The 24,417-nt window shown below is 53.2% G+C and overlaps 12 protein-coding genes across 12 annotated transcripts, besides 21 other annotated features; all 12 read left to right on the top strand.

Moving 5' to 3' along the window:
• Nucleotides 1-95: 95 nt before the first annotated feature.
• Nucleotides 96-117: a microsatellite.
• Nucleotides 118-219: 102 nt separating this feature from the next.
• Nucleotides 220-252: a sequence feature (GA-rich).
• A 79-nt stretch (nt 253-331) lies between these two features.
• Nucleotides 332-1,207, top strand: Tco025E_04369 (putative vesicle-associated membrane protein, putative,syntaxin-like protein; the record flags this gene model as incomplete). The annotated part of the gene is made up of 1 exon (XM_029371280.1): nt 332-1,207. The coding sequence occupies one exon, from the start codon at nt 332-334 to the stop codon at nt 1,205-1,207; it is 876 nt and encodes a 291-aa protein (XP_029228758.1).
• A 175-nt stretch (nt 1,208-1,382) lies between these two features.
• Nucleotides 1,383-1,404: a microsatellite.
• Nucleotides 1,405-1,593: 189 nt separating this feature from the next.
• Nucleotides 1,594-1,624: a microsatellite.
• Nucleotides 1,625-1,647: 23 nt separating this feature from the next.
• Nucleotides 1,648-2,196, top strand: Tco025E_04368 (RNA-binding protein; the record flags this gene model as incomplete). The annotated part of the gene is made up of 1 exon (XM_029371279.1): nt 1,648-2,196. One exon carries the CDS (start codon nt 1,648-1,650, stop codon nt 2,194-2,196), a length of 549 nt encoding a protein of 182 aa, XP_029228757.1.
• A 66-nt stretch (nt 2,197-2,262) lies between these two features.
• Nucleotides 2,263-2,300: a microsatellite.
• A 354-nt stretch (nt 2,301-2,654) lies between these two features.
• Tco025E_04367 (putative iron-sulfur cluster assembly protein) lies at nt 2,655-2,963 on the top strand (the record flags this gene model as incomplete). Its single annotated transcript, XM_029371278.1, has 1 exon — nt 2,655-2,963. The coding sequence occupies one exon, from the start codon at nt 2,655-2,657 to the stop codon at nt 2,961-2,963; it is 309 nt and encodes a 102-aa protein (XP_029228756.1).
• A 4-nt stretch (nt 2,964-2,967) lies between these two features.
• Nucleotides 2,968-3,002: a microsatellite.
• Nucleotides 3,003-3,096: 94 nt separating this feature from the next.
• Nucleotides 3,097-3,114: a microsatellite.
• A 263-nt stretch (nt 3,115-3,377) lies between these two features.
• Nucleotides 3,378-3,409: a microsatellite.
• A 66-nt stretch (nt 3,410-3,475) lies between these two features.
• Nucleotides 3,476-3,883, top strand: Tco025E_04366 (uncharacterized protein; the record flags this gene model as incomplete). The annotated part of the gene is made up of 1 exon (XM_029371277.1): nt 3,476-3,883. One exon carries the CDS (start codon nt 3,476-3,478, stop codon nt 3,881-3,883), a length of 408 nt encoding a protein of 135 aa, XP_029228755.1.
• Nucleotides 3,884-4,365: 482 nt separating this feature from the next.
• On the top strand, nt 4,366-5,517 carry Tco025E_04365 (DNA repair protein; the record flags this gene model as incomplete). The annotated part of the gene is made up of 1 exon (XM_029371276.1): nt 4,366-5,517. The coding sequence occupies one exon, from the start codon at nt 4,366-4,368 to the stop codon at nt 5,515-5,517; it is 1,152 nt and encodes a 383-aa protein (XP_029228754.1).
• A 370-nt stretch (nt 5,518-5,887) lies between these two features.
• On the top strand, nt 5,888-6,805 carry Tco025E_04364 (uncharacterized protein; the record flags this gene model as incomplete). The annotated part of the gene is made up of 1 exon (XM_029371275.1): nt 5,888-6,805. The coding sequence occupies one exon, from the start codon at nt 5,888-5,890 to the stop codon at nt 6,803-6,805; it is 918 nt and encodes a 305-aa protein (XP_029228753.1).
• A 173-nt stretch (nt 6,806-6,978) lies between these two features.
• Nucleotides 6,979-7,006: a microsatellite.
• Nucleotides 7,007-7,683: 677 nt separating this feature from the next.
• Nucleotides 7,684-7,707: a microsatellite.
• Nucleotides 7,708-7,907: 200 nt separating this feature from the next.
• On the top strand, nt 7,908-9,149 carry Tco025E_04363 (putative mitogen activated protein kinase; the record flags this gene model as incomplete). The annotated part of the gene is made up of 1 exon (XM_029371274.1): nt 7,908-9,149. One exon carries the CDS (start codon nt 7,908-7,910, stop codon nt 9,147-9,149), a length of 1,242 nt encoding a protein of 413 aa, XP_029228752.1.
• A 58-nt stretch (nt 9,150-9,207) lies between these two features.
• Nucleotides 9,208-9,260: a microsatellite.
• Nucleotides 9,261-9,529: 269 nt separating this feature from the next.
• Nucleotides 9,530-9,558: a sequence feature (A-rich).
• Nucleotides 9,559-9,590: 32 nt separating this feature from the next.
• Nucleotides 9,591-9,609: a microsatellite.
• Nucleotides 9,610-10,398: 789 nt separating this feature from the next.
• Nucleotides 10,399-11,262, top strand: Tco025E_04362 (uncharacterized protein; the record flags this gene model as incomplete). Its single annotated transcript, XM_029371273.1, has 1 exon — nt 10,399-11,262. One exon carries the CDS (start codon nt 10,399-10,401, stop codon nt 11,260-11,262), a length of 864 nt encoding a protein of 287 aa, XP_029228751.1.
• Nucleotides 11,263-11,411: 149 nt separating this feature from the next.
• Nucleotides 11,412-11,439: a microsatellite.
• A 167-nt stretch (nt 11,440-11,606) lies between these two features.
• Nucleotides 11,607-11,625: a microsatellite.
• An 80-nt stretch (nt 11,626-11,705) lies between these two features.
• Nucleotides 11,706-14,150, top strand: Tco025E_04361 (putative protein kinase; the record flags this gene model as incomplete). Its single annotated transcript, XM_029371272.1, has 1 exon — nt 11,706-14,150. The coding sequence occupies one exon, from the start codon at nt 11,706-11,708 to the stop codon at nt 14,148-14,150; it is 2,445 nt and encodes an 814-aa protein (XP_029228750.1).
• A 127-nt stretch (nt 14,151-14,277) lies between these two features.
• Nucleotides 14,278-14,359: a sequence feature (A-rich).
• A 612-nt stretch (nt 14,360-14,971) lies between these two features.
• Nucleotides 14,972-16,279, top strand: Tco025E_04360 (putative amino acid permease-like protein; the record flags this gene model as incomplete). Its single annotated transcript, XM_029371271.1, has 1 exon — nt 14,972-16,279. The coding sequence occupies one exon, from the start codon at nt 14,972-14,974 to the stop codon at nt 16,277-16,279; it is 1,308 nt and encodes a 435-aa protein (XP_029228749.1).
• Nucleotides 16,280-16,489: 210 nt separating this feature from the next.
• Nucleotides 16,490-16,520: a microsatellite.
• Nucleotides 16,521-17,011: 491 nt separating this feature from the next.
• Nucleotides 17,012-17,056: a sequence feature (A-rich).
• Nucleotides 17,057-17,087: 31 nt separating this feature from the next.
• Nucleotides 17,088-17,115: a microsatellite.
• A 193-nt stretch (nt 17,116-17,308) lies between these two features.
• Tco025E_04359 (uncharacterized protein) lies at nt 17,309-21,733 on the top strand (the record flags this gene model as incomplete). The annotated part of the gene is made up of 1 exon (XM_029371270.1): nt 17,309-21,733. One exon carries the CDS (start codon nt 17,309-17,311, stop codon nt 21,731-21,733), a length of 4,425 nt encoding a protein of 1,474 aa, XP_029228748.1.
• Nucleotides 21,734-22,237: 504 nt separating this feature from the next.
• Nucleotides 22,238-22,297: a sequence feature (A-rich).
• A 588-nt stretch (nt 22,298-22,885) lies between these two features.
• Tco025E_04358 (uncharacterized protein) lies at nt 22,886-23,959 on the top strand (the record flags this gene model as incomplete). The annotated part of the gene is made up of 1 exon (XM_029371269.1): nt 22,886-23,959. One exon carries the CDS (start codon nt 22,886-22,888, stop codon nt 23,957-23,959), a length of 1,074 nt encoding a protein of 357 aa, XP_029228747.1.
• Nucleotides 23,960-24,042: 83 nt separating this feature from the next.
• Nucleotides 24,043-24,108: a sequence feature (A-rich).
• Between the last annotated feature and the right edge of the window lie 309 nt (nt 24,109-24,417).

Raw genomic sequence — 24,417 nt, 5'->3', positions numbered from 1 at the left:
GGGGTAATTGTCTATCTGTACTTGTATTGTTTCTGTGTGTCGAGTGCGACTCAGATGCTGATGTGCAGCCGATAGAAATTTAATCAAGCGATCAAATATATATTTATATATATATATTGGTTTTCTTCCTTGTTCATTTTACTCTTATGGAGGGAAAAATATTGGTGGATTCTTTGTTGTTTTTCTTCTTTCCTGCTGTGGGGCGGCTGGACGGCGCCATTTTCTTTTTTTTCGGTTTTCTTTGCTTTGCTTCTGTGTCTTGCACGTGGCAAGTAAGCGCGTGTGCCTCCCCCGCGCTTGGGGGGACCTCGATGCGATAGGCGTTGGTGCCATGCGTTCGTCCTCGCCGTGTTTGTTTACCAGAGACAGGCTGCTGGAGTTTGCATCCCTGCGGCGAGCGGCGCAGCAGCAGGCGGAACGGCTGGATGAGTCAGGGCGGAAGGGCGGCGCAGAGGCCGCGGTGAACGGCACCAGCGAGCGTGGGATAAGTGGCGCGGCGCCGCCTCCGTGGGTCCGCGCGTTGACGCATTTTGTGGAGCTCGAAAGCACAGTAAACCTCAAGCTTGCGCGACTGCACGAGCAGCAGCGGGAGTTTCTTCAACCAAAGTTTCTCTCCGACGAGGAGGAGGAGGCACAGAGGCAACAGGTCGAAGCGAACGCGCAAAGCATTCAATGCTTGCTTCGGGAACTCGAGCGCATGGTCATCTCTGGCACGCGCCCACAGGACCCAGCCAACGAGGACGAGGTGCAGGCGTCGGAAAACGCCAAGAAGCATCTCTCGTCTCGGCTATCCGCAACTATTCAGTTCTTTCGCGAGGGACAGGAGCTCTACGCCGCACAGCTACGGCGATGTGAAGAGAAGAAACAGCGATACAGACAGATTGGCTCGTGCGAAGCGCATGAACGGATGGAACGGGAGGAAAAGATTGCCCAGTACCTTGAGCTTGGGTATACCCAGCTTGACATTCAAGAACTCCTTGAAGAGGATGCGAGACAGAAGGAAATTAGTCGCGAAGTTCAGGAAATATTGCGAAGTGTAACGGAGTTGCATGCTATGTTTAAGGATTTGGGAACAATGGTGGTGGAGCAGGGGAGCGCCTTGGATCGCGTTGACTTCAATGTGCAGCAGGCGCAACTAGCCGTAAAAGGGGGCGTTGCAGAGTTGAAAAAGGCGCGTGAAAAGCAGGGTGGGTGTTGGGTAATGTGATGTGCGTCATTACATATCAAGGTTGATGCCTTTATTCGTCTCTTTGTGTGTCTGTGTCCTTACGTGTGTGTTGCTTCGCTTTCCCGTTCTGTATAGTTATCCTTGCGTGTCTGCGTTTGCGCGTATTTTTATGCGGTGAATTTTTGCTCACTTAGTTTTGGTTGTTGCTATTATTTGTCTGTCTGTGTGTGTGTGTGCTTTTTTTTTCCATTATCACCTCACTGTTTTGTTGCTGTTGCGCCTTGGGAGAGGGTGGTGGATTTCTCTTGCGGCAGCGGCTCTCCTTGCTGTGGGGACCTTTACTAATGCCGAAACGACTTTTATCTGCTCCATGTGTTTGGATTTTGCCTTGGCTCTTCGTGCACTACTCTGCCCCGGGCCTGAAAACAACACGCACACACACATACAAACACACACTTGCGTAGAAAAAGTTGGTTCACATGCGGTCACTGACGGAGGAGGAGACGAAGAAGCTGTTCGACAAGCTAGCGCAGTATATTGGGCCCAATACAACGCATCTGTTAGAGCGCAAGGGCGAGGAAGAGGAACATGTATTCAGGCTGCACAAGAGCCGCATATGGTACATGCCGCTGCGCCTCGCCAAGCTTGCCAGCTGCGTGGCAAAGTCGAATCTGATGGGTATTGGTGTACTCTTCGCAAAGGTAACCCACAACGGACACATCCGCATTCAGGTGACGGCGCTGGAGTACATTGCCCAGTATTCCCTTTTTAAGGTGTGGGTAAAGCCGAACCAGGAGCAGAAGTTTCTCTACGGCGGTCACGTCACACGCACCGGTCTTGGCCGCATCACGGAGTCGACGCCAAAGTACCAAAAGGTGGCGGTTTTCTCCATGGGGGATGTGCCGCTGGGGTTTGGTGTGGCCGCGCTGGGGACGCTGGAGTGCAGAAAGTGCGAAATGAACAGCACAGTTTTGTTCCATGAGGCGGATGTGGGGGAGTACCTCCGCAACGAGGCAACGCTGACATGAGGGGCCAGCCACACTCTTAACCCTCACCGCCAAGGAGCAAAGCGCGAGGCAAGAGGAATGCGGATAAACAGAAAAGGAATATCAAAGAAACAGAAAATAAAAGAGCAAGTTGGTATACCACCACGCGTGTTGGCAATACATATACGTGTAACCAGTGGCTTTGGATTAGGAAAGGGGGCGAGGTGCTCCTTCCCGTTGTGCAACGCCAGACCTTCTAAGACGAGGTTAAGCTGGCCCAATATGATTTACAAAGCCGGCACAGCGCCAATGTGATGTCCCTTTACCTGCTTTGATTCTGCTTCCTCAAGGTGCCTGTCTTTTTTTTTTGGCTTGTTGTTTCTAACTATGGCCCACGCACCTTCTTCTCTGGCTGGGCGTGTCTTCGTGGTAGATACTAGTAGTGAAGGCGGGGAACTGGTCTGCTAGTTTGAACCAAGCAAAGTGTCTAGACAACTGTGATGTCGGCCGCGACGCAGCACTCCATGGCGCGGCTGCGCACGAAGATGCTCCGTGCCGCGAAAACATTCCCCGACTACAACTTCCGCAATTACTTTGTGCGCCACGTGAAGGACCAGTTTGCGGAGATGGAGCGGTGGACCGTGGAGGAGCAGCGGCGCTTCCTGGCGCAGGAAGGCGCAAATAAACTGTGCGAAATGCGGCGCATGGCGCTTGTCAATCGAATGTTCTCCACAAGTCCGGTGTTTCTTGAAAAACGTGCAGCTCCCCATTGTACTGGTGCCGAACAGCAGACGAAAGAGAGGGAGTAAGTAAAAAAGTAAAAGAAAAACGAAAAGGGAACGAAGAAGCGTGAGATAGGAAGAGTTTCTCTGCAAGTGTTTGTTTATGGCTCGACGTCGTTGCGCGTGCGGGTTATTTTAGTTTCTCTGTTAACTTTGGTCGTCTCTCTCTCTCTCTCTCGACTGCTATTGCTGGATGACGGTAGAAAGGAGGTTTGGTTTACTGAGATATTTACTTCTTTCTTTCTTTTTAACGCATATCACTTTTGTTATAGGGCTCCACGTTTCTTGCTCTACGCGAGCAGAAGTCAAGCTGGCGCTTCACATTCTTTTTGTCGTTTCTCCTTCTCTCACCTCATTGGGGAGGATATGTCTTGGGGTTTCCTTTGCCACGACGGTGTTGCTGCCCTCGCGCACTCCTCTTATGCCTCACGGTGTGTAACCGTGTGTTTGTGTATGTGTGTGTGTTTTTTTTGCTTCGTGCGTTTCTTCTGGAGATTCCGCGTCTTAAGCTGTAGTAAAATTGGGGTGCAGTTGGTGTGATGTCAGTGGCGGGCGGCCTCCTTTTCTCCCTGCGTGAGACGTTGATGTGGAGCGCCGTGTTTGCGCTCTGTGGCGCCGCCGTTGAAGAAGCATACCCCGCGCTCGCGACCGTGGTTTTTGGTCTCGTGGTGAGCCTTACGATGCCAATGAGATTTACGGATATACACCAGATGCTGCTGGCAGATGTGAAAGGGAAGTCCGCCTTGGAGAGGTTCCTTGGAAAGCGGGACGGAAATGAAGAGCAGGCGAAGAAAACATTTCTGCTGCTAACCGCAATCGTGTTGGGGGCGGCCTTTACGCAACTGGACTGGAACGAGTGGTTTCAGGTTTGGCCATATCCTGCTGTGGTCTCCTTCGCTCTTGCGCACGCAGCCCTGCTGCTTTTAGGGCTGCGGCGGAAGGTGTGAATACATGCAGAGGCACGAGCATTGGGAAGAAAGAGGCCATCTGACTCGTGGCAAAGAGGCAACTGGGTGATACTTCCTTGTGGCGCGTGAGGTGGTAATTTCTTATTGTTGTTCTTGCCTTTTGGCGAGTGTTTTTTTTTTTAGGAGGTGTTGCCGTTCCGCTTGGGGGTTGAATGGCGAAAATAGGAGGGAAAGAGGGAAGAGGTGGGGGAACAGTGTGCGCGTTTCTCGGCCTCTCTCTGTTTTTTTTTGTTTTGTTTTTCTCACACAGTCTCCCAGGCCACGTTGCCTGCAGCACAGACAAGTCAGCGAGGCGACGAAAAGAGGGGCCGAAATTTCACTCCCCCCCCCCCCGCCATATTCCCGCCTTAGCCGGGCAGAAGGCGCGGCATTTTTCCTCTTCTTTGCCGTGCCCTCCTCACTCCCCGCGGAGAGCCGGAGGGAGGCGGCAATAGGGGGGATTTGGGGAGGACCACTGGGGGATGGCCACATCCTCCTCCCCGTGGGAGACGCTGACGGCGGAGGAGGTGTCACGGCGCCTTGCCGCGCTCGCCACGCCAGCGTCGTCAGATTTTGAGGTGGGCCGATGCTTTAGTCGTGACGCCGTCTTCTCCACCGGCAGTGCGGCGATCGACCAACTGCTGCCAGACGGCGGGGTGGCCTACGGGACGGTACTGGAGATATTCGGCCCGCCCGCGGCGGGCAAGTCGCAGCTGGTGCAGCGGATGTTGTCCGCCTTCGCTGCGCGAGGGAGTGTGGGGTGGGCGGCGGCCGTGGGGGACGGTGGTGACCGCCCACCGCCCCTGTCGGGGGTGGAGAGGGCTGAGAAGTCGGCGCCTGTGCCGCATGATTGGTCCGTGTTTCTGCTCTTCTCAGACCCGTCATCCGTCAGCCCACGTCGTCTTCATGAGCTGCTAAAAACGTCTCTTGCGTCCGCATTGGCGGACAGCGTGCAATGCGGTAACGACGCGGATGCCCTTTCGCAAATGCTATTGAAGAAGGTGAAACTCTTGCCTTTCACGGCACCGAATGACCTGCTGATCTTCTTCCGCTTTCTCGGCCGTGTGGAATATGTCGCGTCGCGCCACCATGAAAATAGACGTCGTGTGTTGGTTGTGGTAGATAACGTGGCACGTCTCTGGGACCATCCCACGTGCGGGACGACGAATCACGCACGACATTGGATGGCGGCCGCGCTTGTACGGGAGGTGCGCAATGCAATTCTGATTGGCAATGGCTGGAGGAGTGCGGCAAACTGCGATCTGGATGAGTGTGGGCGTCGTCATTGTCTGCAGGACGCGGGTGTCAGCGGTCAAGCCATTTCTGCCGCTCCCCGCGGAGGGAGTGTGGCGGTGGTTTTTGTGAATGGATGCACAAGCGTGTACCAACAACACTCGGCAACGGCCACAGCGCTGCCACCAAAGCCATTGGGTGTTCCTGTGTGGTGGGCGGCTGCCGCCGATGTCCGTCTATTTGTGGAGCCTCTCGCTAATGCGGATGTGTTCCTGCAGCATGGGAAGAGCACCAGTGATATGTGTGGCACGCAACAGAGCGGGCGTGCTGCAAGGTCAACGATGCGAGTCCGTCTAGTGAAAGGTGGTCGCACTGCTGGTGCTGAAACCACGGCGGTGTGAGGCGTGTCACCGATAGCTCCCCTCCCGTTGGGGATTGCGCCGGGCAGAACTCAAATCTAAAAACGTTTCTTCTGCCTTACCGTCACTTATTCTCGTTTGTGCTTCTGCGTCTTTCCGTCCCTCTTTGCTTTGGAATTCATTTGTTGTTTCCACCACCGCCTCCTCCACCTGCCGCCTTTTGGTTTGCTTGTGGGCTTGTTTCTTTGGCTTCCCCACACTGCCCCCTGCTGAGGACCGGCAACCCCTGCGTCCAGCCGTGCTTGCATTCTTTTTTTCCTCATTTCCTACTCTTCAAAATATATATATATTGGCTCTCTGCATTGACTGCGTACGTGCAGGAAACCCCGACTGCAGTGCGCGCCGGAGTCGAATGCCCACCATCGTCATTGATGGCTTGACCATTCGTCTTGCCTCCGAATTGCAGAACACGTTCAACCCCCGTCACGCCTTTGGACGCGTGGAACGGGGCGGCTCGCTGGCACTGCGAGAGGCGCCCAGCGGACATCTGCTGCTGCCGTTTGACGCGGAGGGAAATGTTCTTGTCACGCCGGGCCTTCGCTATCAACTTGTTCTTGTGACGGAGCGAAAGTCTGCTGCGGAGCTCACCGACAAATCGCTCCTGCAGGAGCGGCAGCAGCAGCGACATGACCCAAAGCAGCCGCACAAGGACGTGCAAGCGGCGGCGGTAACAGCAATGGAGCCAACCGCAGTGAAGCCAACTGCAGCAGCTAATGGCAACCACGCGGAGGGCAAGGAAAAGGCGGAGGAGGCGGTGAAAGAGCCAAATATAGGCCAGGAACAGAAACGGCGGGGGCGGAAAAACCGGCACAAGACTCCAGCCTCTACGGAGGAACTGAGTGACGCACCGCAGCAAAAGAGGGAGAGGAAGGAAACTCCGCGCAATGACCCCAGTGAGACAGACGATGGTGTCCCGCTTTACCTCACAGTTGGAAGCAAACAGCCCTCTGGCGCGGGCGCCACCGACGCCCCCTCTGCCTTGGCTGCGCGTTCTGGCTCGCCGGCGTCGTCCCACGCGGTAGTTGACAAGTCGCCTAAGAATCGTGCAGCCACGCTGGGGGGGCCCAGCACCTCTGATTCCGATGATGATGAGAACGTCCCGCTTTCGAAGTCCTACGCAAAACAGCAAAAAAGGCATGAGCAGCGGGCCGTTGCACCCACGGTAGCCGCTGTGTCTGCCACCAGCGCCGAGAAGCCGCCAATCCGCCGGCAAGCCAAGCCGCCCCGTCGGGCTCCCGTGGCAACGCCCAGCACGAGTGAATCTGATTGATTTTTCCCTCTGTTACTAGCCGATGAGAAAAATGAGAAGTAAAAGAGAAAGAAGAAAAAACGATTAAGAGAATGGACAAGGAACAATATTTATGCACATGCGTACATTCGTGGTGGCCAGTGTTTTTTTTTAACTTTTTATTGTAACGAAAGGCACATTGTGGTCTCTTTTTCGTCTGTGTGCATGTGTGTGTGTCTGTGTAGGAGAAGGACGACGGGGGCAAAGCAAGAAGTTATACACGTTTCATAAGTAATCGCGCAAATGGGTAGTATTATTATTATTTATTTTCGTTGCTCTGAGGCAAGAAAAGAAAAAGCGCAAAAGGCACAGACGATGTTTCTGTAAAAAGGAGGCGGTGGGGACTGGAAGAAAGCGGCGGTGTGTGTGTGTTGAAACATCATCTTACCCTGGCTCTTTATGTGGCGGGCCCGTGCTGAGCGGCAGTGGTTGGATGTCTATTTGTGCGTGTGTTCCCCTTATCTGGTGCGCCTCATATTTCCAGCGGTGCGCTCCCGCGCCTCTCCTCCCGGCGAGTCTCTGCTCTCGTGCCGCTGGGAATTGTTGTAACTTGTCCCCGCCACCATCGCCACATTCCCTGTTCTGCTCGGCGAAAGAACTAACGGACCGACTGTGCGGAGGGCAATTCAAGTGCGGGAGTGTTGTTGTGTCGTCTGCTGAGCGGCGGCGGCTGCGTCTCCACCCGCCCTATTTCCCTCTTGGCTCCTACTTCCTCTTCTCTGCGTCTCGCGGGTGCGGTGGCGCAGCAACCAGCGCTTTTTTTTTCTTTTGAAGGGAACGGAAAGGGGGAGGAGTGGAAACAAAAACAAAAAAGGCAGGGAAAAAGCCAGGAACACCTCGGTTCGAAGGATCAGCGAAGCAAAAGAGAAAAAAAACAAAAAAAACAGGTATTACCCGCCGCAGCGAGCAGCACTACATAAGCCACAAGGAAAATAAGGCGGAGCAGGGAGGTATAACCGAGCGGGGGAGAGATTTACTTGTCTACTTTACTCTCTATCGATCTCTCTATCTCACTATTTTTCAGACGCGCCTATCCTCCGCGTGTAATTGAAGCAGCAGCGACAGTGCAGCACCTGCGGTTATCATGAGTCAGCAGATCCGGAATCTGTCGGAGCTGCAGGAGGAGGTGAACTCGTTGGATAGTCGCTACGTATTGGAGAAAGTAATTGGTGCTGGATCATATGGAATAGTGATACGTGCGAGGGACACTCTCAATGACAACGAGCTTGTGGCGATTAAGCGTGTTAACAAGGAGATATTTGAGGAGATGATTCTGGCGAAACGCGTACTGCGTGAGATTAAGTTGCTTTCATTTTTCAATGATGAGAATATCATTGCGCTCCGAAATATCCTCACCCCACTTGACAGTGACAGTTTTGATCACTTCTACATTGTCATGGAAATCATGGAGACGGACCTGAAACAGGTTTTACGCACCGGCCAGGAGCTAACGGAGGCCCATGTTCAGTTCTTTATTTACCAAATCCTGCATGCGTTGAAGGTAATTCATTCCGCGGGCGTCATTCACCGCGACATAACTCCGGCGAACATTCTAGTGAACCAAAACTGTGACTTGAAGATATGTGACTTTGGTCTTGCAAAGGAGGAAAGTGATCACGGAGAAAATATGACGGATTATGTGACAATGCGCTGGTACCGCGCACCGGAGCTCGTGATGGAGGACAAAAACTACTCGACACAAATTGATGTCTGGGGCGTAGGAAGTATCCTTGGCGAACTGCTTGGCTCACGGCCGCTGTTTCAAGGCAAAGACCGTGTGCGGCAGCTTGACAAGATCATTGAAGTGATTGGTACCCCGTCAGAGGAAGATATAAAATCTATCGGTTCTTTACCAGCCCAGAAGTACCTACGTAAAAAGGAGCAGCGCACCCCGCTAGACTGGCGCGTGAAGTACCCGAGGGCGTCCGAAAATGCCCTCGATTTGCTGCAGCGCATGCTCGTCTTTCATCCTGATAAACGCATTACCGTGGACGAGGCCCTCCGGCATCCATTCCTGGGGGAACTCTACGATGAACAATATGAGACTATCGACATACCCTTTTTCAGCTTTGACGAGCATGAACAGAAAACTGTGAATGATGTGAAAAGGGCGGTGTATGAGGAAAGTGTGAGGTTCCACGAAAAATACCCCAAGACGGCGCCGCGCAATCTACAGTTACAGCAGCAACAACAACAGCAAGGCGGCTCTATCCTTCCGTCTATGGGTGTCACCGGGGAAGGCCGCTCTGCTCAGAGGACGATTGAAGGAAATGACGTAGATGATGTAGACAATGGCCGGTTTGACGAGGTGGTGGAGGCGTCTTAGAGTCAGTCGTAGGAACGAGATAGGGGTCCTAAAATGTGGGGCTGTTTTGTTTTGTTTTAAAGAGAAGGAAAGAGAACAAAAGAAAAGAAAAAAAAATAAGGAAAAACAAAACACGTGGAAGAGTCAAACCAACGTGGGCCTCAAGAAACGGGAAATAACGCGAAGAAGGCAGTGGGGAGGAGGGGGTTAAAGCAGACCCAAAAGAGCCATGACGGTAAAGAAGGAGGCGTGGGCTTGTCTATAGGAAGATATCGATGAACAACTGGAGGAAGCGACGCGGACTAGATGAGGGCAGAGAGAAAGAAAACGTGCAGGGCTTGCTTTTTCCAGGAACTGAATGCATTGATGGAAACTTTTTTATTCCTCTCCTCCTCCTCTCGTTTCTTTTTTTTGGTTTGTTTTTCTTTTTGGCTGAGTTTTCATGTAACTTCTTCTTCCCCCCTCTCTCTCTCTCTCTCTCATTTTTATTGGTCCTTTTCCTTCGTTTTACCCGTTGTTGCGTTTGGCGGTTACAACTTTTGTTTTCCTTGATTTTTTTTTGGGATTTGTTTCCTATCTGCCGCCCCCTCTGCGTGTTTTTTGTCCCCTGCGCCTCAAAGTGTGTGCGACTGCTGCTCCCAGGAATGGTTTGCGTTTGCTGCTTTTGGTGCAACTTTCTGAAGGAATAAAGGGGAGAAAAGAAAGGGGAGGGGGTGGAAGGTTGCGCCTATGGGGTGGGAAAGGAGGTGATTGAATCTTTCTCTTCATTCCTTCTTCCGCGTGTGTGTTCCTATTGCTAGGGAACGTGCGACTCCAGCCCAAGAAAATCATGGACCATGTCTTTTTTGAATGGATCTTCTTTTCTCTTCTTCCCTCCATGTAGCTGCTTGTCTTCGCCTTCTCAACCGCCAGAGTGTACATGTGGTGCTCCGCAGGTGAAGTATTTCGTGGCTCGCATCTCGTGATCTTTTTTTTTGTTCGTGTGCATGTTTGCTCTCCTCTTTTCATCACTCCTCCTTTTTTTTCCATCACTTTTGTTTCTTTTTTTCTTTCACCTGCAACGTTGGTTTGCTATCTTTTTTTGGGGTGTGGGGGTGGGACGCGTGCGCCTCTTGCGGCCAGTGTGCGTGCGTGACGGGTGAACCGCCAGCCAGTCACACTTCCACTTCTTCATTGAGTGGGTGAGAGTGACCGGGTAACTCACGCAGGGGAGATAGGGGGGTGGGGCTGGAATAATAAGAAGGAACTTGGCGCATCCTTCTCTCGGGCGATGGTCTGCCGTTGGGCTGGCTGTCGCTTCGCGCTTCTGCAGAAGAAGCAGACTGCGGCTGGCTACATGGCGAGCGCGGGTAAAATTGGGAGTGAGGAGAAGTGGGCACAGGCGGCGATGGAGTACCTGCACGAAAAGAGACTGTGTAACGACAGTCGAAAAAGGCAGCACGATGTGGATAACGAGCGCCGTGTCGCGTTTGCGTTCGACCGATACTGTGCCGTTAATGAGAAAATCTTTGCCGATCGCATGTCTCGTCTTTCCGCACGCATGACGGAGGCTCTGGAAGCGATGGCGGAGCTTGGCATGGAGGAGGCGCGTGAGGAGGCGCTGCTGCTGTCCTCTGAGCAGCCCCCTGGTAACTACCGCCGTCCCTCCTTGACACCGCCTGTTCCCGGGTATGAGCCGGGGTACGGGCTGGATGTGCCGCAGCTTTGCTCCCAGCAGGCGGAGTACCCTCCAGTTGTTCGCCCCACAGACGCGTTGGAATTCGGTGCAGACGCAGACCCCTCGTTTCCGTTTGTGGACGCGTACCGTGTGGAGGACCTGACGGCGCTCTGTGCGCGGGAGCTGGAGGAGCGGCATGGCGAGATACGCGAGGCCGCCCCGTTGACAGGGGTTGAGGGCGAGGCGTGGGAGGCGTATGTGGCGCTGCAGAAGAAGGCCCTCGCACGGCAGCAACTCATTTTTGACCTCTGCAATAACCCAGAGCTCCGGGAACAGTATGATGCAGATCCCGAATTTAGGAAGCGGCAGTGGGCAGAGCGTGGCATGCTGCCGCTTGAGATTGACGAGGAAGAGCCACGGGAGGTGGAGCGTCACTACGCACAGGAACCCGCGTATCATGCGTTTAGAAAACTCTGAGATACAGAAGAAGAAAGAAAAAATACTTTGCAGTGGCGTAAAGTACTGGGGTGAGGTTGGCTTCTCGTTGCTGGGGGCATGCGAATGCCACTCCCAGCGTGTGTGTCTTTATCTCCCAAAGTTTCTTTTTCCTCGCCCCACATAATCGCTTTATTTTTTATTTTTTTTATTTTTTTTATAAATGCGCTTTTGCTGCTCGTGTCCTCACGGAGTCGTCGTGGAAGTTACCACGTATCTGAGAAGAGAGAAGCGGTGAGGGAGACGCCTGGCCGCTCTCGTGCATCATCGTCATACACGTAAATAACAATTAACGAGACAGGGAAATACACGCACACACAAAGTGTGAGAGAGAGAGAGAGGGAGTAAAGCAAATATATATATATATATTAGACTTATACGCACACACATTAACGGGTAATAGAAATTAGTAGTGAGCGTGGCACATGGGTGTTCGAGCTGCGGACGATAATGCGGGGCCTGACACCTTGTCGAACTCACAGAGCACTTTGGTTGAGCTTACTGGTGAGACTCACACGGCGACAACCGACCGGCCCTGGGGATTTCTGCTTTCAGATAAACATCGCGTGCTGTGCCTCTCCAACAAGCGGCAGATCACGTGTGGGAGGTCTCCGAAGTGTGACGTTGTCGTGAACGATCCCCGCGTCAGTGCGCTCCACTTCACCATCACTCTCCACGTCGAGGTGAGTGTGCCTTCGCCTGGCAGGGTATGTCAGGATTATCACCCGGGCTTTTCAACCCGTCAATGCACGCCTTCTGGAATTGCAATAACGACGGGGTCAACTTCAGTGGGTGCGCATAACAATTCCTGTCCCACTCGAGAGACGAGCGGTGGGGCGCATCCCACGCGGATGCCACGCCACTCTGTGCCAGAGGTGCGGATCTATCTAGAGGACCATAGCGCCAACGGGACGTATGTGAATGACACCAAGGTGGGAAAAGGCCGACGCTGTCAGCTCCAAAGCGGAGATGATATTGGTGTCGTGGCGTGCCATTTCACCACATTGGGTGATGGCGGAGAGGCTGGCGAAGCTGGAAACACCACGGCCTCTTCGTCGCTGGTTGCTCTGGATGCGCCCACCATGTCGTCAACGCTGTCCCCAAGTACATTGTATGTTGAGAAATTTTGCTTCCATGCTTACCAGCTCTCCGACGAAGACGACGCGAACTTGGAGGCGGAAGAATGGCAGAGTGCACAACTGGGAACAGGTGCCGGAAGATGTCCGCGATCGCTTAGGCAATCCGTCAAGGCGCCGTCTATTTCCCTTCGTTTACAATGGGGCCATCCTATTGCGCATGGTTCAAGCAGTGTGGTGTACGCCGGCATGGATGTGGACACTGGTAGAAGGTTGGCGTTGAAGGTACTCCATGATGATGGTTTCTCACCCTCGACTAGCCCTTATTCTTCGAAGGATACGGATGGAACCTCCTGGAAATCGTTGCTGAGGCAAACAAAAGCCTCGTGTCAAGCACCTTCTATAACGTGTGATAAACGAACTCAAGAGAGCTGTCATGGACGTTTTGCTTGGCCGGAAGAATATTTGCGCGAATTCTACTTTCTTACGTACCTTGCCCACCATCGCATTGTGGAATGCCTTGGAGTGAAAAAAGTCCATCGTGGCATATGCATTATTTTGGAGCACGTTGCAGGTGGCACCTTGCAGGAGCTTATCAAAAAATTTGGGGCCTTTAACGAAAATGTAATACGCCTCTATACACTCCAGGTACTGCAAGGTATGGAGTACCTGCAAGGACGCAGTGTGGTTCATGGGGATCTTAAGAGTGCCAATGTACTCGTGACGGAGAAGGGGGGCCTTAAGATTACCGACTTTGGGACAAGTAGGTTTGTTCAAACGATATATCTCGCGGATGCGGAGCAGGGCAAACTTTCAAGTGGGGACTCTGGTCGTTTCATTGAAGTTACTGAGAGGAAGCTTTGTGGGACACCCATATACATGAGTCCAGAACTTATTGCTACACAGGAGTCCACTTTCGCCTCAGACGTGTGGGCTTTGGGGTGCATGGTGTACGAAATGGCAATGGGCGTCCCGCCATGGGAAGAATTGCATGGCTTGCCCCCACACACCGTGGTATGGCGAATAGGTGGAGCCGAAAGGGGACCAAGTTTAGAGCGTCTGCGTCAGCGTGGGGCAAGTTCGGCTCTGCTCAATCTTATTGAGTGTGCCTTTCACCTAGACCCTGCCCAGCGTCTGTCGGTGACAGAGCTGCTGAAGCACCCTTTTATTTTGGGGCAGGAGCATGTTGTTCGTTCGCAGCCGCTCCCAACGCTTTCTCCCTCATCGTTAGAGTGGAGTCCGCTGATGAACTCTTCGCAGGTGCGGATGCAGTTGCCAAATGCTATTTTGGGCACTTCCGTCGCTGGGGGAAAACTAATGCACGCTGCTGAGGAGGCCAGGCATGATCATGGAATGGTGTTGGACGGCGACTCCGGTGGTACGCCGCAGCAGGAATTGGTACAGATGTCGCCGGAGTTGGGACCCGCAGCAGCGGCAGAAATGGTGCCGGTTAAGCCTGTTCGTCGCACCTCACGCTCGATGCATTCCCCCGGAGCCGAGGGGCACCATGCCTTCATGTGCGAGTTGAGTTGCCATAACAGGTTTGAAAGGTTGGATTTTTTGGAAGCGAAAAAAAGAAAGAGTCCGTCGAACAGGGATGCGGCATCGTTGCGGTCCCTGCGGCGACGCCTAGAAGGCACACACCTCTCGCGGCGAAGAAGCGGCAGCCACAGCTCCACGGAAAACGTGGATGCCGTCAGTCCGGGTGATAACCGCCTCAGCACCCTTGCCGCCAGCGCATCCCACGGCATCACAGCGGAGTTTTCAGGGATGACGGCGCTATTTAAAGAGTAAATGGTGCATTATCCTCTAGCTCCTTCTTCCACCAACTTCTCCCCATTTTTTTTGTCCCTCTCTTTTATTCTCGTAAATATTTTTCCCTCGGCATCAAAACACAGACGCACACACATAGACGAGCGTTTTTTTGTTTTTGTTTTTGTTGCTGTTCAATTTATTTTATTTTGTTGTTTCGCTTTTATCTTAAAATTTGTGTTTTTATTTTTCGCAAAGATAAATAAAAGTTTTCCGCTTCACATCGTTTGCATATATGTGTGCGTGTGAGTGTTTCTGTCACGAGAATAGTTCCTCCATCATGTGTGAGTCGCAATTGCTGTTCGTTCCTGCCGTGAGGCAAAATATTTCCTTTTGTTGTTCTCGCTTCTACTTTTCTGCGGCGTCGCCGTTACTGACCACGCGTCTTCCTTTTCTTATCTTTCTTCCCCCCTGTTGCGTTAACGTCCTCTGTCTTGTCATGCGGCCAGGAAACGCGGGAAGAGTGTGGGCGGCCAGTCTAATTTACGCACGCGGCATTTATTCTCATCCGCCCCTGCAGCCCTCGGTACTCGCCGTTGTTTCACCGTGTCCTGCCGGTTGAGTGAAGGAAGGCCCACGTCTTTGTTAGCCGCGGTTGTTGTCTTCACCTCCCTCCTCCCCACGAGGGCATCGTCGGCCGGGCCGCCCGATTCCCCCTCCTGTATGCGGTTCTGTGGAGCGGTGTAGACTTTGTAAGTTAATTTGTTTTAACAAGTGTAAATTGAATTTAAAAAGTAGCTCGCAAGCAGGTTTAGTCACATTACTTTTCGTGTGTGTGTTTTTATTAAAGGAAAATAAAAATAATGGGTCGGGACGGAGTGTTTGGGAGTGCACTTATTCTCGCCGTCACGACGATTGGTGCTGGCATCCTCACACTGCCATCCGCCTTTTCAGACGCCGGTGTCTTGCTGGCGCTGACTGTGCTAATTTTTGTTGCCCTTCTCACAGTTGCCTCCATAGATTACTTGGTGCTCTGCATTGAGAAGCTCGGGGTGAACTCGTACGAGCAGATCAATCGGGAGCTGTTGGGCAGGTTCAATGAGGAGTTTGTGCGGTGGATGTTGCTCGTTTACAATACGGGCTCCGCTATCAGCTACCTGGTGGTTCTTGGCGAACTCATTGAGCCGCTACAGCCCGCCATATCGCATCACTTTCCTTGGCTTCTCACGACGAAACACACGCTTTTTGTTTTCTGGTTCCTGGTTGTTCTCCCCTTGTCATGCGTGCCGGCCATTTCATTTTTGCGTAGTGCATCCTTTCTGGCCATTGCTGCGACGTGTTTTATCTCGTGTCTCGTGGTGTTACGATATTTTGTACCCAACGAAGGCGGTACTTACGTCGCCGACAGTGCGGGGGCGCCTCAGTCGGGGAAAGAGGCCTCGGATAGTGTTAGCTGGTTCTCCGGTAAACAGCCATTACTGGCGTTACCCATCATGATGTTTTCCTTTGACTGTCAATCACTTGTGTTTCAGGTCTACTCCGCTTTGCAAGTGATGAGCCGGTGGAATATGATGCGTGTCTCCATCATTAGTCTCATTATCTCGGCCACGATCCATGCCGCAGTGGGAATGTTCGGTTACCTTGGCCACCCAACCGATGTTCGTGAGAATGTCATGAGCAACTTTGATCCTAGAACGGACCCTTTGTTTGCGATTGGCTACGCTGTGTATGTGATTCCAGTGAATCTGGCGTTTGTGATTATTCTCTTTCCTACACGCGATGCTGTTTTTCTGATGTGGTACGGTTACAGCTCTGCCACCGAGGCGGTAGATAAGGGGTACGTCATGGACGGATGTGTGGAGGAGTACGATGCGAGTCGCCACCGCATCCCCATGCGTGATCACCTTATCGTTAGCGTCTCGCTCTCTGTTATGTGCATCACAGCCGCCCTCTTGGTGCCGGGTGTCGTCTCCGTGGTGGCGTTGTTGGGGGCCGTGTGTAGTAGCAGTTTGTGCTTCACCTACCCCGCGCTTTACCGCCTTCGGCTACACAAAACCGGCATTCTGCCTTATTCAAAGTATTGGGAGCGCCCGTTGATGCTGCTGATGTTGAGCTTTGGTGTTGTTGGTGGCGCGCTTGGGACCATTGTGGCGGCAAAAGAATTTATGTAGTGTTTCCGCGCTCTTTATTTTGTTTGTGGTTCTTTCTGTTGGCTTTGTCTCCCGTGGTTGGTATCGGGGTATAGTTTTTTTTCTTTTGTTTTGAGGACATGTAGCTCTCCATGCACGCTTGCACGTTCACTTCTGCCAGTGGATCGTAACAATTGGGCCACGCGCTTGTCTAGGCGTGTGTTTGCATAAATTTGTATTTCCTTATATCAATGTGTGGGCGTGTGTGCGTGTGTGTGTGTGTCAGGCGTCCGACGGAGAAGAAAATTAAACAGAGGCGAAGCGCAAGTCGTATGGGTGGATACAAATAAAAGGGCACTCGGTCGTTTCTGCGGGGTTGGGCTTGGGTGAGAGGCGGCGGAAGCGGAGGAGCGGATGAGGCCTTTTCCGCCCTTGCGAGTTCAATCGTGTGGAGTCACAATGCTCCCATTTTGTTCTTTGTATTCTGTGTGTTTTTGGGCGCCACTCCTGCACATCATCGAAGATGGATGAAGTGAAGGGCGCGTCCTGGTGCAGGCACGTATATGTGAAAGAAAGATAGAAAGAGAAAATGGTTAGGAAAGACGTACAGCCACTCTTTCAAATTAAGTAGGTCCTCCTTTGTGTGTGTCTGGAATATACATGCATATATGCACACACGCACGCACGTGTTTATACTCCTGGGGGGTGCTTGCACAACTGTATCTGTTTGTTCCTGTGTGACTCCTTACCTGCCTCCGTGGTCTCGATGAATGACTATCTTTCTTTCTTGTATTTTTTTTTATTTTGCCTGCTTGCTTTGCTGCAGCTCCTGAATCTGTGTGGGCGCGGCCTCTCTCTCTCTCTCTCTCTCTCTCTCTGTGGCAGTTTCTGGCGAGCCGTCTGCATCCCCGTATTCCATCTGGTGGAGGCGCAGAGGCGGTGACTCGCATAATATATCGGTTCCTTCCAGCTGGAGGGTGGCAGTGAGGGCTGCCGTGGGCCGTTGGCCGGGCGAGCTGTGGAGGTATGCGTGGCGAAGTCGAGGAAACAGCAAGAAACACACTCCACGCAATGGCCGGCAACACACATGTCTCGCACTGCGTGACGGAAAGTCAGGGCGGCAGTGCCGCGAATTCCTCGAGTTCGAAGGGGGGGATCCTGCGGTCGACGCTCACAGGGCCTCAAAACCCCTTATCTCCACCGGCAGCCGCCGTGGAACTGCTGGAGGATGTGGCGATGCCAACCGCAAAGATGGAGATGCAGGAAATAAATCGCATTTTATGCGGACACGACGTGGAGTGCGTGCCCCGCTTGCGCCCGTCATCGAGCTGTCAAACGCCTGTGCCACACAGCTACACTGGCTTAGTCCAACTGCTTCCGGCAGAGATTCTCTTCGGCGTCATGACGTTTTTAGATGCCAGAAGCCTGTTCCAATGTAGAGCTGTTTGTCGCTCGTTCAACAATGCGTTGCTGTCTCACGGTGTTCAGCTCCCCACTTCATCCTTGACTCGCGCTGTGTTGGACACCACAGTTGGAACCGACACGTTAACCGGGGTGGTGCGTCGCCGTGAGGCAAGGCTTCGGCAGAGTGAGCGAGCCTGGGCGCTCTGGATGACGCACTACTTGACGGCCAGACTTGGGCAGAAGGTGGATAGGAAGGCTTTTAACAAACTGTGCTTCGAGGGCAAGGCCCAAACGGCGCAGCTGCGTTGCGCACAAAGGTCCGCTCGCCGCGCCACCGAGGAGTGGCTGGGGCACCAGTCCGATTGCTGTCGCGTGCAACATAATATACGCCGTAACTGGTTTAACGTCGCGTCTCTAAGTTGCACAGGGGCTGTGGGAGTTTCCCCTGTTATTCTACCCGACGGAACGTTATGCATTAACGATCCCGTCGACACCATCCTTCTTTATGCTCGACGGGATCGCGACATGCTTCCATGCTTCACGCGACACGCCAAACAGGTATTACCTTCAAGAGCAGTTGAGGCGCGTCGAGACCTTTGGGCTGCCTTTGATAAGGTTACTTTTTCATCGGCGGTGTCTCTTTTGCATTATGACCCGTGCACGGAGGCTCTTATAGTGGGACTTGAAAAAAGCGAAGTGGTGCTTTTACGGGTATCCAGCGCTGTAGTGATCGGTCTTGAAAGACGCCTGGAAGTGGGGCTGGAGCACGGGAAGCCACACTCACGGCCGGGACGGCGAGTGCTTCGCTCCCCCACAGGCAACATCCAGGAAAGTGTCACGGTGTTGGCGCACCACCGCACCACAGAGGACACCCGGGGAAGTTTTGTCCCGATAGACGTGGACACCGTGGGTCTTCCAGACTACGAGTGGAGCCTGGCTGAAATGACGGCCGTCACGCAAAAGCACGGCATTGATGTCGATTTGAGCCGTGTCATTGTCGTTCGACGCGAAGAGGACGCTGCCGCCTCGCTGATATCCACCCGTCCATGTCCAGGCGTGTGCCTCACTTCGGAGGATATGTTAGAAATTACCGCGCTACGCCACGCATTGGCTGCTGGCGATCATAATTTCGGCAACAATGCACAGGGCGAGACGGCTCAGCGCGGCAATTTTCCAGCTGCTCCCGCCGCCGTTGGCGCGGACGCCGGTGCCGAGTCTGGGATGCCGGGCTCTGTGGTGGTTACCTCGGCTGTTGAATCCGCTGACGCACACACTAGCGGGAGAACGACGCTGTCCATCAACACAACATGGGAGGGAAGCTCGATAATGAGGATGGGCACGAATGACACGGCCGACACTAAGCACGTCATGGAAAAGTGCGTGTTTGCCGTCTTCAACGAGCAGGCAGCCCTGACATCTGTGGTGGCGCGTACGGCTGAGGCGGGTGTATTTGCTCTTGGCCCAAACGCCTGCACACCTCTTGGTGTAAACTACTCAGGTGATGTTAAAAAGGCATATGTGCTTCAAGCTCCCGTGTTTCGACGTCGAGAAACGCCTCCGATAGAAAGCATGGACGAGGGTGAGGCAACAATTGCCTATTTGATGGCAAGTGGAATTCTCATTTGTCAGAAGTCGATTATTCGCGATGTAAAAGAGGCGGTAAAGTGTGTCTGGAGTGGGTCCAGTCTTGCCAACAGTAGGAAGGACAGGAATCGCGGCGAGAAGTCTCGGAAGGCTTGCACAACGCATTTGCGCCGGTGTGCGTGGTACTTTCTGAGGGGTTATAGTTATAGCTCCCCTTCGCGGGAGATGACAGTACTGCGGGAAATATCGTCCCCTTTACTATTGGCCTTTGTCAGTCCACGCCCCTGGCCTCAGCAGCACGTGATGGCGCTGGCGAACTGGCGCCATGAGGACAGTAAAACGGGACAACAAAAGCAACACCAAGAGAAAAAGAAGCCACCAAACATGCGTTACTGGTGGTCCCCATTCCGAGATGGGCACCCCTACTTCCGTAAACCCTTTATGTTATATGTGGCGATGTACGTGCCTCTCCTTGCCTTTCAGCGCCAGGAAGCCGGTTCCTCTCGACAGGAACTTCCGCTGGAAGGGCAGCCGCGGTTTCAGGAGGTAGAAATTATAGAAGACATGTCTCAGATGGGATTAGGCGTCTTCTCAGTGGCCCTCTCACCGACGCACGCCTTCTTCCTGCTAGGAATGGTGAATGGTGCAATCCTCCTCCTCTCCCCATCCTGCACTGGCATTCGTGACGAGGCGCCGCAAGCGCGCTCTCCCGCCGCAGAGCAGCTTCCCTCGCAACCGGCGGACGAGCCCACTCGTGCGGTATCTGTCGGTGTTACGAGGCGAGGGGTTTCGAGTGCGCGGGGAAATGCGCTGCCGCAGGGTGCGGAGAACGGGGACGAAGACGAAGACGAAGGCGAGGAAGAGGAGGAGGAGGATGGGGAGGATGTCGCGTTCACCATGCCGCGTCTACCACGGGCGCCCTTGAACCATTTGTATCGGACCACATTACCTGAAACAGTGGAGGAAATCGTACGGCAGCGCCGTCGACGTCAGCCGCATCTCCGCTCTTTTACAGCTACACAAATGTTTGGTGATGGCTTCCGTGAAGATCCATTCATTCAAGAAGTACAGCGCGGCACGAAGTCTGTCTTGGCTCCCATGGTGGGTGAGAATTCGCCAGCAAACAAAATGCCACTTCACGCGGTGTGGATCCTCGCACCGCGCGAAAATAGCCATCTCTTTGGCGGAGCAGCTGTACGGAGCATGCACCTGGACGAATGGAAACTCACAACACTTAGTATGTCGTTTGAGATTGCCGTGTACGATCTCACACCAGAAACGAGAAGTGGCCAGACGGGGATGTTGGTTGTGCCGCTCTTGACGCTGAGCCCGTACAAACGCCATCCTTTCGCTGGGCTTCCCAGACCGAAGGAGGAGTTCTGGTTCTGTGCAAAACTACGCCAAATGATACTGGTTGGTTCTAAACGTGGACTTATTGGGTCAGAGATGATGTGGCGCAATGGCCTGCTACTCGTTTCCAGCCAGTTGGGAGGAAAGAGATGCACCATTTTTGATTTTAGTCTCGCGTTTCGTGATCCGGAGAAAAAAGGCGAGGGCGCACCGGTGGCGTACTCGACCACCCGAAGAGAGTACCACCGATGCACTTCTGGTGTGACGCTGTTAATCCCGGCAGGCGAGAACGGTGCGGTTTACTTTCCGCGTCACTACCCACTGCTGCTGCGATGGGAATTTTTGTTTCTTATCATGGCTGTGGTGCGATCCTTCACTACGTTCTGCGCAAGTCTCGCCACTGCATTGCTGATGTTGCGCATCGATGAATACATCGCCATACCGTATTGGAGTATTCTGCTTCTGTACTCTCCTTTTGCTCTGAACTTTCTACTGAGCGACACTCTTTTGTACGACCCCTACTCTGCAAAGGGTTGTGGAGTGCCGTTTTACTCCCATGTTGTCTCAGATGTGCTTGTGCTTGTGGTGTTTCCTGTCCTCTTCACCGTTAGGCACGACGCGTACGACAAATTTCACCCTTCTTGGGTGTTTATTACCCTTTCCCTGGATGTTGGCCTCGCCCTCAAGCCTGTGCCCTCTGCCTATCTCGCTATCTATAAGGAGGACTTCTGTCCTCGGGCAGTTGTGGAGCAACTGGGAAAATTTGTTGGGAATGCCCTCTACATCGCGTTCATTGTACTGCTTTCATTGTATTTCGACGGACCCTTGGCGACGGATCCGCGGAAGCCAAAGTTTGACCTCTTTATTGCCTTCCTGCCTGTTTTTGTGCTTCTTCTTTTCACTTTTTTCAAGACTATCTTTCTGTATTACCAAACCCGCAACAGGGCCTACATTTTTTTTCTGGCGATTTCTGCGCTAGTCATTTTACTCCCCATGTGTATGTTTATATGGGAATTTAGTTGGTACTATGCAGTTTCCAATCGGGGCAGAATGTTTCGTCCATCTTTAACTCAGACGTGTTTTATCATTCCATGTTTTTTCTTGCTTTTTTCCTTGTACGTTGCGTTCTCCTCGGTTATGTTGTTGGCTTCTTACTAATAATTGACGTCTATTATGAGGTCTCTGACGTATTAATGGGGAAAAGTGAAGCTGCAGCGGAGGTCCTCCCTCCTTTGCCTTTTGCGTGTAGTATGTGGACTTCTGTTTCCGTCTTCACAAGGTGGTGTTGCTATGCACCACTTCATTTGGGGCTCAGGAAACGGAGGCGGACGGTGCGTGTATGTCGATCACTCTCATTAACGGGAATGCTTCAATGCCGCGTTCTTTTTTTTTTTTCTTGGGGGGTGGGGGGTGTGAGGGCTCGGCTCGGCGTACTGCGAATAGGTTGTGTTTGGGTCTTAGGGGGGTGATGGAGTTTTGTCCCTCTTTGGGCCTGCCACTCTGCCGGCACTTGGGTGTTGGGGACGAGGAGAACCAAGGGGGCCGCCCATTCGCAGGCGACGCGCGGGCATAAATTTTGAAAGCCATTTGGGCGTTTTGTTTATTGTTTTTCAAAGCGCAACGTCTGTTTGTGGATTGGGCAGCTTCCATGGATTGCCGCTGTTGTTGTTGTTTTTATTTTGTCTGTGTGTGTGTGTGTGCTTTGTTTTTGTTTTTGCTTTTCGCCTCTTTGCAGTTCCCCCCTCCATGCGCTGCGATTTGTGCGCGTGCATGTCGCCGGGTGCCTGCAGGGGGGCCGCCACGGCCGTCAGGTGTAACGACGGCAGTGCGAATGAGATGTGATGCGGGTGTGTGTGCGCGGCATTGGAATCGTCCGGGAAGGCTCCGTCTTCTCTCGGCGAAGCGGAGTCAGGCCGCGCCCGTCGCCGGACTCTTCTGAGAGACGGGCGTGTGACGGTGAAGGCCTTAACAAACGCCACTCGCGATCGAAAGGGAAGCAAAATAGAACAAAAAAGAGCTAACGGAGTGACGTGAAACTCTTATTAGTTACTTATCCGCGTAGCGTATCTCCGCGTCTCCTGTCCGTGCACACACGCAGGCACACACGCGCAGGTGTATGTATATATATATACGTACGCTTTCTTATTCTTCACCTATCAGCATATGTGCGTCCGTGATTGCTTCTCTTTCTTTCTTCTTATGTGGTTGTTGGAGGGGTTGCAGAGGGAGTTGAAAACCGCTCTTTCTTCTGCGGAGACTTTTACACACGGGCTCCACGCCTCACGGGCGGGAAAGGGAGGGAGAAGGCCAATGTGGAGCCAAAAGCTCGGTGGCGGCGCGCTCGCCGTGTCTCTTCTCCATCAGCAGCGGAGGCACCAGTCCCAATATCAGCAGCAGGATGAAGGCAAAACGGCGCAGCACTCCTGTGTCGATGAGTCGAATGGCGAAAGCACATCAGTGCGGAGCCGGCGAAGTCCGGCCTCAACATATACTGGTGTGCGTGTCAAGTCGTACGTTTTATCCCCCGTCTTTGAGGAGCATCATTCACTCTGGCAGTGGCGGACGGTGGTGTGGCGAGAAAAATTCCACGCCGTGCCTTTTTTTCTTCACTGTGCTCCGGGAGTTCCCTTGCGGCATCCATTTCTTCATCACACACTTGTCGAGCATATCACCAGATCATCTGCGAAGGGGCGGGTGCGAGCAGCCGAGCCACCCACGCCGAGGCCTGGGGCTGGCGCGAAGCAGCGATGTGCGCAGCTGCTGGTGCCGTCACCGATCGGAATGCTCGCCGCAGCGGCCTCCGGGGCTTCCGACTGTCACCCCACCGCTGAGTGGGTTGATGGGCTATTTTGTTTTTTGGAACGGGGCGCGGCGCAGACGGTGGGGACGCCAAGCCCTTCCTACTCCTCCTCCACATATACAGACGTCTTCAAGTGCAGCGGCGCGAAACTCCCCTTCCCGGGAGGAGAAAAACCCCCCATGGACCACGAAGGCGGCGATACCGTCTCCACGGACCCATGTGAAAGTAAGGTGGCTGAGAACGTGGTCCAACACCGCACGCACCGCGTTTGGCACGCCAGCGGGAGTGTTCCGTTGGAACATCGAAACGTCATCGGTTGTGGTTTGGCTGAAGTGGTGCTGGCCATTGATCGTTATGCGGCGATGTTGGCGCGGCGTGAAATCACCTACGCAAAGGCCTGCTGGGCCGTGCTTGTGGACAGCAAAGCCGATGTGCAGCCGCATTTACGCTCTAGCGCGGTGGCCATCGAGGAGGAACTCCTCGCGGCGACGGCGGCACATGAAGCCATGACTGCCGCAATGGGCGATCCCGTGCGACGGCCACTTCTCAGACTGGCGGATTACCCTGCCCTCGCCCGCTGGTAGCGGCTCCGCTTCATTGCCAGGGCTGTTGCTGTGCCTCTTCATTTTGTCTATTGTCACAACTCGTATTGTTTCGTTTTGGGTAATTTTTTTGTTGTTATTTTTTTTGTTTTCTACTTTATTCTCTTGTTTCTTTGATCTTTTTATTTTTTGCCTCTCACATGGAATTGAACGGAATGAGGGAGGCTTCTTCCTTCACGCTGCTGCCGCCGCCGGCGGTGCCGTGACAACCACCGCGGGCGCGTCGTTCCCCTTCACTCGCCTCTTCTTGTTTTCCGTCGCGCCGGCTTCTGTTTTGTATATTTCTTTCGCAACACACACGCACGCACCATTTCCATTAGCAAGTAAAAGGAGAAACTAAAATAAAAATAGGAAGTAACTATAAGAAAAGGAACAAGAGCAAGGTTTGGTTTGGTTTTTCTCTTCATTTTGCGCAAAGTAAGACCCCACACACCACAGTC

This window comes from Trypanosoma conorhini (assembly GCF_003719485.1).
Source record: "Trypanosoma conorhini strain 025E chromosome Unknown Tco_14.4_contig_00220, whole genome shotgun sequence".
NCBI classification, from domain to species: domain Eukaryota; phylum Euglenozoa; class Kinetoplastea; order Trypanosomatida; family Trypanosomatidae; genus Trypanosoma; species Trypanosoma conorhini.
The sequence above is the reverse complement of the archived record's forward strand: the minus strand, read 5'-3'. Positions and strand labels throughout refer to the sequence as shown.